Here is a 12,498-nt window from a genome sequence, read left to right as displayed (position 1 = left end):
TTAAAATTTTACACTAATAATTAAAATAATATAGTTATAGGTCAACGTTAAATTAGTTAAAAACACATGTATAGGTGTCAATTTTTTATATCTACACTAATAATAACTTTTTATAGAACATAATATTACTTGATCCAATCATTGAATTCATTTTTTTATAAAACAGATTAAACTTTTAAAATTTCATGCAAATAAAAAAATGATACTTCATCATATATATTTTATTTTAACAAGTAATAAACTAGCTAAATATAAGTAAATGTTCATTGTTAGATATTGTAATAATAAATACTTAAGTTATGTGAAATTTGATGTACATGATAAAGAAAAAATATCAAATGATTTAACCCTTCAAATAGTTTTGAAAAGAAACCATTAAATTAGTTAATTTTGTACTTTACAAAACAAATATTAAATAGTGTAAGTGTAAAATTTTAATATTTATTCTCAACTGATCTTTTTCATATATTAAATTTTATATTGAGAATTAATTTCATAGTGGCATTAAATGCTATATTTATTGATTGTAATATAAAATAAATTTTAAAAAAATATTCAATTTTATATTCATTACATATATTTGTTTATAATTATTTTCTATTTTTTATTTTTAATATTAATATTACTAAAATATTGAAATTTTAAATTATTAATAATAAAAAAGTGTACATATTACACTAAAAATATTATTTGTAATGAATCATTTATAAAAAAAATATAAATTAATGAAAATTATTTTTAAATATTTAAATTTACAAAGAAATTCTAATTTAGGAGGAAAATTTTTGGTTTCAAAAGTCTGGAGAACAATTGATTCATTTGGGGAGGAAAAATAGAAGATTTTTTTTTTTCATGTTCAAACAATTATTAGAAGAAAGTGGAATATGATTCATGGTTTATTCCTACGCTTATGTAAATGGTGTACTAAACCAAATACCTGCAGAATGAGACAATGGCATATTTCAAAAAAAAAAAAAATTATAACACGAAGGCACAAGTGAGGGACAACATCAATCTGTTTTACCAACCTTTTCTAATGAATGTAAATTAGCACTTACTCAACCTATAAGTAAGGAAGATGTTCACTAGGTGCTTACGAGTAAGAAAGCCAACAAATCCTTGGGCCCGAATGGCTAACAATCAAGCTTCTTCCAGATGTTCTAATCAATGGTAGTTGATGATATTTGGCATATGGTTATTAGTGATTTTATTTTTGGCTTTTTTATACACATTTTTTTGTGCTAATTCCTAAGAATGATCATCCTACCACTTTTATGGATTTTTGACCTATCACCTTATGTGACAGTTCTACATATAACTATAACGATTCATAAAAAATCAATTTTTTTTTAATGAATGAAATGAGATAAAAAAGACAATTTGGATAAATCTAAATAAGAACCTACTTACTATGAATATTGGTATTGTAATTTATAAAATTACTTTTAAGGTCTTAGTCAATAGATTGAGACCCTTGCTAAATGATCTAATCCCTTCAAAAGTAACTTTATTTTGGGTCACGATACAACAAGCAATATTATTAATGTACAAGAGATTATCTATCACATGCTTAAGCCTAAACACAAGGAAAGAGATGTAGTCTTCAAGGTGATAATGTCATAGTGGTCGTGGTGATTTTGGTGGCAACAAAAATGATGTTGATGATAAGGTGGTAGTGACAGTGACAATAGTCATGATGATTGTAGTGGTGATTGTGACAATAACAATGACAATAATTGTGGTAATCATAACAACAACAAGGAGGTTGTTGGTGACAATTAATGGTGGTGGTGAGAAGGAGGGATGGGAAGGGAGAGACAATAACATATTGTATTCTATTACATTTAAACTCGATTTCCTCAATGTAAGAAATGCATCAAACAATTGATTACAAAATAGGATAATTATACTATACTATCATATTCATACCATTATATGTACCCTTAACAAATGGTACAACCCCACTTTTAACTACTAAACCCTTTTACTTGCATAAAATTTGGGATTTTGTCTATCTGACCACTACTTTAGTCTCTCTAAACTATTTCATGAATATTCAACATTAGTTGGTTAAAGAAAAATGATTAATAATCATATCATTTGTCATTGATAGTGTAGATCAATGTTATTTTAGTTTAACTAATGGTTTTGAATATGAATCTCATGTACATTCTTATGTCCATTGGAACCACAAGTCCTCCTTTAACAACCAAAAAAATGGTAATGTTCTTTTAGCTGACTTAGCGGCGAACCTTGTTAATGTTACAAGTCGGGCATTTAGCTTCCGAATGTCCTTAACAACTTTTGACATTTGCATTTTCAATATTGTGCGAGACTTATGTGCATTGAGCTCAATGCCTCTTTTTGACAACATATAACATACGAATTTCCCAATAGATGCCCTAAATGTGCATTTATGAGGGTTTAAATGCATATTATATTAAATGTTCAAATAAATAATTTTCATTCAAAATAATCTTACTTGACGCGAACAATGTTACTTCTATAGAAAATACATATCTTCTCTACAAAAAAAATCATACATATTATTTTAAATAAGAAAAATTACTCATTTAGTTACTATAATTATACAAAATTTATTTTTTTAGTTCCTACATGTAAATATGATCCCTTTTGTCCTTATAAAAGTACTTTAGAATCCTTTTAGTTTTTATCGTTACACAAACTTTACCTTTTAATCCTTGTTATTTTGTAATAATATGGACTAAAAGAAATTCAAAAGTGTTTATATATGAACTATAAAAGGAATGATTTTTAAGTGGAGGAACTAAAAGTAAAAATTTATATAACTATAAAAACCAAATGAATAATATTTTTTATTAAACAATTCATTAATAGTCCAATTTTAATTATCCATTTACTATTAATTATTGGGGGATCATAGAGTGAATTTGGGCAAAACTTTGTTGCTTTTTGCACTTATAATTGCACTATGTAATAGACTTTTTAAAATACTATGAGAAGAAAGTATCAGTGAGAGTTGGTGCACAAAAAACAGCGGTCAGTGAATTTTGATATAGAATCTCTTACGGGCATTGATTTGTACACCCAACACAATTTTTAGTACACCCAGTAAAATAACATAATTCTAATTTTGTCCTTTTGTAAAGTTGATACGGATGGATCAATCTGTAAAATAATTAATATCATTATATGTAACACTAAAATTTCTAATGTATATTTAATGTATGTGTAAATTTAGATAATAAATTTTGTGACAATTAATTTTGATCTAATAATATACCATTTTACATATATAAATTTTTAATAAACGAGTCAATTTATAAGCCTCATACGGACCTCTTAAGCCTCATACATATTGGTCAATCCGTATGAGACTTACATATTGATACATCCGTATCATGTTTATGGAAGGATAAAATTGGAATCATAATATTTTGCTTGATGTACCAGCAATTATTCTAGATGCACAAAGCAATACCCATCTCTGACTCTAGTAGAGACCCAATCAACAAGGGTGCAGAAACCACAGGTTTTAGTCCACACTGACGGTTCTACAATGGATCTGATATATTAGAAAGTCCATTAACATTGTCAATGGACTCCTTCCAACTTCCAAGCCATATATGGTTTTGTTAATAAGTGACCCTTTTTCTTTTTAACCGTGTACTGTATTTGTTCCCCTCACGTTTTTTTCGTTTGCTTTCCGTATCAGCTGTTGTTTGTGCCCCATGCTTGCGTAACCATGATTCGATCGCATTGCCAATTAGATAAAGTTCCAAACTTTCAAGTTGCATCTCAAACAACAAACCAAAACCATATTTGTCTGATTCCGTCACTTTTTCCCCTTATCATCTGACCCAATTCTCTAACGAACCATAATATAAATCTGGATATGCTTCATTAATCATTCATGCATCTGTGTGGTATCCACGTCATCATTTCTTGACTAGGCTCCGCGTCACCGTATGGGTATCTTATCCGCTCCTCCCAGATCCCAATATCACCCCTCTCTCATTCCCATCCATTCTTAATTACAATTAAGACCAAAAATTCGTTGCCCCTTTGGCTCTGCACAGACATTGGTTTTAGTGATCGACGGTTTGGCTTCTGGGCTGGTTAAAAATTTAATCTTTTTTCATCCGTAAGGTTTTGGGTATCTGATTTCGAATTTTGATCGTGGTTCTTAAGGTTTCTTGGGGTTGGAAGAAAAACAAGGACTTATAGGACTATTCTGTTGCATAGTCGCTTTTATTTATTTTCCTTTTTTGATTTGGTTAAACTTGTGGATTATATGAGTTTTGGAGTTAAACACAGGGCACAAACAAGTTTTAAATTTATTATTTTGTGAGATTCTGGTGTTAATTGTTTTCTTTGTACTCTTTTCTTTAACCTTGCCTTTTCACATTGTGTACCCTTTGATATTAACATTGAAGATACAACTCTTACTATACTGACTTTATTATATACTATTTAATCCCTTGGTAGTTTATAGTTTTGATTTGTGAAAAGGGCATTATTTAGTTTTGATCAAGGGAGAATGGATCATATTAGTAATGAGGCTAGTATTGACCGTTTTCCAATTGGTCCTTCTGACATTCTTGGTAGGACAATTGCTTTCAGGGTTCTTTTTTGCAAGTCTATCTCACATTTTAGGCACCACATATTTCTAGTGTTGTTAGATCTCTTCTATAGATTTAGGGGGGGGTTGGCATCCTTTATATCATGGTTGCATCCCAGGAACCCTCAGGGGATATTGGCAATGATGACAATTGTTGCTTTCTTGTTGAAACGATACACAAATGTGAAAGCAAGGGCTGAAATGGCATATAGGAGGAAGTTTTGGAGAAACATGATGAGAAGTGCTTTGACCTATGATGAATGGGCTCATGCAGCTAAGATGCTTGATAAAGAGACAACAAAGATGAATGAATCAGACCTTTATGATGTGGAATTGGTGAGGAACAAGCTTCAAGAGCTCCGCCACCGTCGGCAAGAGGGATCTCTTAGAGATATAATGTTTTGTATGCGTGCCGATCTTATTAGAAATTTAGGTAATATGTGTAACCCTGAACTGCACAAGGGTAGGCTTCAGGTGCCTAAATTAATCAAGGAGTACATTGATGAAGTAACGACTCAATTGAGAATGGTCTGTGATTCTGATTCAGAGGAGCTATCATTGGAAGAAAAGCTTGCTTTCATGCATGAAACAAGGCATGCATTTGGGAGGACAGCTTTGCTGTTAAGCGGGGGTGCCTCTCTTGGAGCTTCTCATGTGGGTGTAGTTAAAACAATGGTAGAACATAAACTCATGCCTAGGATAATTGCTGGTTCAAGTGTGGGATCCATTATGTGTGCTGTTGTTGCCACTAGGACTTGGCCTGAGCTCCAGAGCTTTTTTGAGGATTCATGGCACTCGTTGCAATTTTTTGATCAAATGGGTGGGATTTTTGCAGTTGTTAAGAGAGTCACAACATTGGGTGCTGTTCATGAGATCAGACAGTTGCAAATGATGTTGAGGCATCTAACAAGCAATCTTACATTTCAAGAAGCTTATGACATGACAGGTAGAATTCTTGGGATTACAGTTTGTTCCCCAAGGAAGCACGAACCACCTAGATGTCTTAACTACTTGACTTCACCCCATGTGGTTATATGGAGTGCAGTCACCGCTTCTTGTGCCTTCCCTGGCCTTTTTGAGGCTCAAGAATTGATGGCAAAGGATAGAAGTGGAGAGATTATTCCTTACCACCCTCCTTTTAACTTAGGTCCTGAAGAGGGCTCCACACCAGCACGCCGTTGGAGGGATGGTAGCTTGGAGATTGATTTACCTATGATGCAGTTGAAAGAACTATTCAATGTCAATCATTTTATAGTTAGTCAGGCCAACCCTCATATTGCACCATTATTGAGATTGAAAGAATTTGTGCGCACTTATGGGGGCAACTTCGCTGCCAAGGTACATATTAATGGACTTGGACTTTTGTGCAAACACAATGCGTATTACATTCATATGCATGTCTGTTTGTTGGCATTGTGTACAGTTGATTCTGAAATGATGTACCACTTCTATAATTCCCATTCCCATTACCTGTTATAATGCCCCCTCCCCTCCCCAAACCCTGAGTTGATGTGTAAGATGGTTTCATCACTGTTTGACTTACTTTTTAAACAGTTTGCTCAAAGTTTTATTTATGCTCATTTCCATGTTCTTATATATGCTTTAGGGGCTGTTTGGTTTAAGAAAACATTTTATGTTTTCACTTTTTTTTTCTTCCTGTTTTCAAAAGATCATATAGAAAAGAGTGAAAACAATTTTTTATTGTTTTTCTGTTTTTATTTTCTATTTCACTTTCCCTATATATATAACTTGGGAAAACAAGAAATAAAGTGAAAACAAAACATTTTTTCAAACCAAACAATCCCTTAGCTTTTCTATGTTTTATTCATGCATGCTATCTGTGTATGTCTCCTTCTGTCTCTGAAATATCATGCATCATGTACTTGTTATTTATTGTTGGACAAACCCCTGTGGAGTTTTATTTCCTCCAACTTCTAGGGGCAATCCATGCATGAGTTTAGATCACAATAAGGTATCATTGCTCTCCTATTTGCAATATCGCACAATATTGTCTCATCTTTGTTAAGTGTTTAATTTTGTGCATGTGGTTTCACAGTGACTTAGTGCCACTGAGTATTTTAATTAAAGAATGGAGTTATAGGCTATGTTTGTAGCATAAACTATGGGTCAAAACAGTTGTAAAATTCTCCTTATTGCTTTTGTTCCCATTCATTCCAATGACAGACTTGCCTTTCAGTCTGAATATTAGCTGCATATATAGGATCAGGAAACACCTATTAAAGGTGGGGGGGGGGGGGGGGTGATTTTTTGTTTCTTCATTTATAATTATTTAAATGTCTAACTTATAATAAATAATAATTTTTAAAAATATTTATTATTTTTACACATAAAATTGAAACTAATTTTTATTTATATAATAACCTTAACCGTTACCATAATGATAACAAATACACAACCAGTTTTTACACTAGTTATAACCTTTATCATTGCAATAATAACAACAAAGACAACTAGTTTTACACAATTTTACCCTAGTTAACCTTAACCATTATTATAATAAGTTAATAACAACATACAAAATAAATTTTACAATTTTATACCAACCAACTTAAAAGTATATATGCATATACATGAAAAGTCCCGATGGAGGGGGCCTAGGGCCCCTGCCCACCTCCCTCTTGTTCTGTCCCTGTATAGGATCTTTTAGTTCAAGTTATACTGTGAAAATTAGTGTTGCTTATCCTTTGCATGACTGGGAAATGGTTGTATCCTTTGACAGTTGTCATTCATCATTTATAAGGCATCAAACTTGTTAACCACTCTTACTACATAATGACTGTATCAAATGTGGTTTTTAATTTTTCAGCTTGCTCATCTTGTGGAGATGGAGGTGAAACATAGGTGTAATCAAATACTGGAACTTGGTTTTCCATTAGGTGGACTTGCTAAGTTGTTTGCTCAAGACTGGGAAGGTGATGTGACTGTTGTTATTCCCGCAACTCTTGCTCAGGTATGCACCTAAAGAACAGTAAAATAACAGCTAGATATATAAGGATAAAATAACTTCAGCTAGATCTCAATTCAAATAAAAAGTGCTAGTGGTTAACACCAAGCCTTTGATTACAATACTTGATGAAGTTTCCTTGGAAACATACTGGAATTATGTGGCAAAATGTTCTTTCTATATTCATACACTTATGCTAAAGGTTCAGGAATTTATTTATGTATCATTTACGAAAGATGACTCAGTTAATTAGTGATTAACTTGTGCATATTGTGACTGTTGTTTTACCTATGTCCTGTTCCAGTACACCAAAATTATACAGAACCCTTCTTATGGAGAGCTTCAAAAGGCAACCAACCAAGGGAGAAGATGTACCTGGGAGAAACTTTCAGCCATAAAAGCAAATTGTGGCATTGAGCTTGCTCTTGATGAGTGTGTGGTGATTCTCAATCATATGAGAAGACTAAAGAGGATTGCTGAGAGAGCTGCTTCTGCTTCTCAAGGTTTGTCCAGCACTGTAAGGTTCAGTGCTTCAAAAAGAATTCCTTCATGGAATTGCATTGCACGAGAGAATTCAACTGGTTCCCTTGAGGACCTTACTGATGTTGCTGCCTCAAAGCATCAAGGCATTAGCAGTTCCTGTGGAACCAATGGCAAAACTTGGAAGACCTACCGTGGCATACTTGATGGAAGTGACAGTGACTCTGAAAGTGTTGATTTGCATTCTTGGACAAGATCTGGTGGGCCTTTGATGAGAACTACTTCAGCAAATATGTTTGTCGATTTTCTTCAAAACTTAGACGTTGATACCGATCAAAACAATAAAGGCTTAGTGAGTCGTGCTAACCCTAATGATTTTCAGTATCGTAGCCCCAGGCTCGCAACACTGGATAGGAACTCTGATAGCACAGAATCTGAGCCAAGGGAAATTGGCAACAGGGTTTTCAATGTGTCCAGCATACTTGTGACCGAAGGTGATCTTTTGCAGCCTGAAAGGATCCATAATGGGATTGTGTTTAATGTTGTCAAGAAAGAAGACTTGTCACCCTTAAGTGGTAGCAGTCATGATTTTGAAAATTACAACATTGAAGTTGCTGAATGTGTCCAAGATGAGTGTCCAGGGAAGGAGATAGATGCTGCTAGCTCAGCTTCTGAACATGGAGATGATGAAGAATCCACAGTAGCTAGGTCCTTAACTGAAACTCAAGACTACAATTCCATGGATCATCATTCGGGTATGGATCAGAGCATTGTTGACAGTTAGTTTCAAGTATCAGTTCTTTTCCAGTGACATTTTAATATTTTGTTCCTATTGCCCTCCATATTGTAAATAGTACTCATTCTAGGCTTGGAGGAGAATCTCTATTCATGATTTTGATGGGAATAACTCACCATTTGGTTTACTCTTGTAACTAAGATAAAGTGATTGTATACAAATTCCACGACCACACAACTGCTGTGTCTGTGTGATATTACTTGTTAAATTTTTAAAAAAAAACAAAGAAAGACAAAAGGATTATGACATAATCATCTTAAACTACCTTTTGTGTTCTATTTTGCTCATAACTAATGCTACTAGTTGTAAAATTGTGACGGGGCCAGACTGTAAAATGCTTATAAACTATAAAGTATCCGTTTGTGTTAGATTTTAGGATAATTAGTTTTTAATTACTGAACATGATTTGGCTCTGTGTTCAAATTAACTTCAATCATAAGCATATGTTACAAGTGTAAAATTGATTTTGACCTTAAACCAAAAAGGAAATCTATGAATAAAACAAGTCAGACAAACTTTTTGAAGCTGTTGTGAACATGGGGAAACATAAATGTGGATCATCAACAAAAATCACTAATGATGTGTCGCAAAGTCCCTACTTTAGTGCATGACAGTATGTGTGAAAATTTATTTTTCATTTATTAAATCAAAGGATAATTTTTATTTTTTTATAAAAAAAGCTAGAGTCTTATCCTTAAACCAAAGCCATCAGTACTATATTCCGTTAGCTGTAAACCTGTTAGTTTTCCAATGGGAATGTTTGAAAGCGTATTCCATGCAATCCCTTATTTATTTTTTGGTCTTATATTCCATGAAAACCCTTCAATCAAGCAGCTATCACATACAACTAGGACCAATTTTTTATGCTCTCTCTGCCACTCTCTACGGCGGAGACTACATAGCAAGTCCCATAAAATGATATTCAAATCTACATACACATATATTATTTATAAGATGTAATACTTGTTGTTATATTATTTGTCAAGATGTTCACACAATCACACTATCATATAAGATAGTCCATTATCTTGAATGCTGGGTATACTTTTTTCATATTTGGTAAATAGTTGTAAGAATATTATATTATTCTTTAATTCTATCCATATAACCGCCGAAGGATCTCACGGATTACCCATCAAGGACTTCAGAGAAACCCCTTAAGAAGGAATAATTACTAAGAGGGTTGATAAATAAAATGGAACTCAAGAGCTAAGTTAGATAAAATTAACTAAAAAATACTTGAAAATTGAAAAATAAGTTATAATTTTAAAAAACTAACCGGTAACTGATAGATAAAAGTTAAAAAAAATAATTTATTAAATTATAAGTATTCGATAAAATTAACAATTAAAATAATTGAAAAGTGTAAAATAACATAAAAATAATAAAATTATGATTCATTTGAAAATGATAATAAGAAATTTGAAAATACATTAAGAATAAAAAAAGAAAAAAATATAAAAAAATTAGAAAGTAGAAGTTAATATTTTAAAAAATATTTCTTTAAGTAACATTTTAAAAAATATTAGAAACTATTAAAAAATTATTTATCAAAAAGTTAAATAAATTTTTTAACTAATAAAAAATTAAAAATTAACTAAAATATTTTCTCAAACATAATCTTAACGCATGTCATTGGATAATACATAATAAAATAATTTGAATATCTTAAATCAATAGAACAAACCTATGTCATCTAATGCAAGAAATTTTACACTTCGCGTGTAATATATAAATAAAAGACTAAATTATACTAAAATTTTCTCATTCGTTGAGAATGTATATAATTTCTTTGCAGACCCTCTTATATCTTATAAGAGTAAATGGTGTAATGTGTTTTTAAATAAGTAAGGAGTTTAATATAATATATAAGGAGTGTTTATGTAATGCTCGTCATAAAAATTACTTTTCCAGCAATGCGTGTGAAAGAATTTTAAACAAAAAATTGTGTGACAAGAATTAAATTGCATAAATGACTATCATTTATCGACCTAGCAACAAGGCAGTTTAATGTATATTTAAATCTAAAGCAAACTTTAAAATGAAGTATTTTTTAAATTTATCTTTTATCTTTTTTAAAATTACTTATTAAATTATTATAATAGTTATTTAACATTTTTTATGATCCATAAAAAAGTTAATATATATAATTTTTGTTTCAAAATCCTTTTATTTTCATTGAAGAATCAAAACCTTTTTATGCAATTAAATATCAAATAGAAGTGGATTAATTAAAGACATAAATAAGGGGTTGTTGAAGTTGTAGGTGGAGAGTGTTTCTTGTTTGGTGACAAGTTGGGCACATTCCTTCCCATAGTTGTGCCCTTATGTCCATGGATGTATCCTTATTAGCTATTTATTTTGTTTTTCCATGGCCACCAAGGAAATGTGGTTGGGGAATGCAGATTGGCTAGCACACATTACTTGTGCAAAGGACTTGGATCATCGAGTGCAGTATGGGACGGTCCTTCTGCAAGACCTTGTAGTTGGTGTTGGCAATTGATTCCTTTATTTTTCCCATATTGCTTCTGGAATGGTCATTCCAAAAGTAATATGAAAAGGACATGAAACAATTCTGGAAATGCAGAAAAAAAAAAAAAAAAACTTCCTTTGTTTTTGTTGTGTGTTTTAATTTGGGTGAACAAGTAACAGGTTGAGATAGTTATATTTTTCTTTTTATATGATCTTAAATTTGTTTGGGTCATTTGTTTGCATCTGAATTGAAAGTCGAAATCCACCTCCATCAAGACCTAATTAAGACTTGGTAAATTAGGGACAAGCTTAGATAAATTTATCCAATCGTAATATATATATATATATATATATATATATATATATATATATATATATATCGTTAAATCATTGAATAAAAGGAAATGTAAAACTTAAATTAAGATATATTTTACAATAAATAGTACTATATTATGAATAAATTAAATTGTAATTTTTGTTCCTCTTTAATTACTCGCGCACCTCTAACTGGATTATTTTTCATAAAAATAGAAGATACATTTACATCTGTACCAAAAAAGACTATACTTCTCTTTATTAAAAAGAATGAATTGTGTTACATTTTAAGTTATTTTTTTATTAGTGGATCTCTTAAAGTTAGTAAATTAGTATAAACCATTCAGCAAAAAAAAAAAAGTAAATTAGTATAAATGAGTTTCTCGGATCAGTCATTTTTTCTCAATAAATTAGTAGCACTTTCTTCTTGTTAGTTCAAAACAAGAAGGAAAGTTGAAGAAAAACCGTTACCCTAACAAGGTTTCTTTGTAACAGGGGACAGTAAATACCATTATTTTTTTCATTTTTATTTGTATTTGTAGCTTAGCTTTTAGTATAGTCTGGTTTGCTGATGATTCTTAATTTGTTGTGCATTGTTGTAATGTTCTTCTTTAATGCAAGTGTCCTTATACATTTTCATCGAATGATCATTTGAAGAAAAAAAAAATACCCTAATTTTCATATATCTGTACAATTCTCCCCAACAAACGGAAACAAAGCCCGACATAAGATCTTAAATAAAATGGATAAATTATACTGTATTTTTTAAAAAAGAAAATTAAATTATAATTTTTTTTTAATTTTAAAGACTATATTCCTATCACCGAGTTTGTAGATTAACTACTATAGGATTGTTCCAGGCTTAAA

The 12,498-nt window shown here is 31.3% G+C and overlaps 1 protein-coding gene across 1 annotated transcript; it reads left to right on the top strand.

Annotated features, from left to right (window-relative positions):
* The first annotated feature begins 3,470 nt into the window (after positions 1-3,470).
* Positions 3,471-9,092, top strand: SDP1-3 (triacylglycerol lipase SDP1). The gene is made up of 3 exons (XM_003554093.4): positions 3,471-5,941; positions 7,431-7,574; positions 7,873-9,092. The coding sequence occupies exons 1-3, from the start codon at positions 4,523-4,525 to the stop codon at positions 8,830-8,832; spliced, it is 2,523 nt and encodes an 840-aa protein (XP_003554141.1). The 5' UTR covers positions 3,471-4,522; the 3' UTR covers positions 8,833-9,092.
* The last annotated feature ends 3,406 nt before the right edge of the window (positions 9,093-12,498 follow it).

The sequence above is a fragment of the Glycine max genome, chromosome 19 (assembly GCF_000004515.6).
Source record: "Glycine max cultivar Williams 82 chromosome 19, Glycine_max_v4.0, whole genome shotgun sequence".
Lineage (NCBI taxonomy): Eukaryota > Viridiplantae > Streptophyta > Magnoliopsida > Fabales > Fabaceae > Glycine > Glycine max.
Note: the sequence above shows the minus strand (reverse complement) of the source record. Positions and strands in the feature narration are given on the sequence as shown.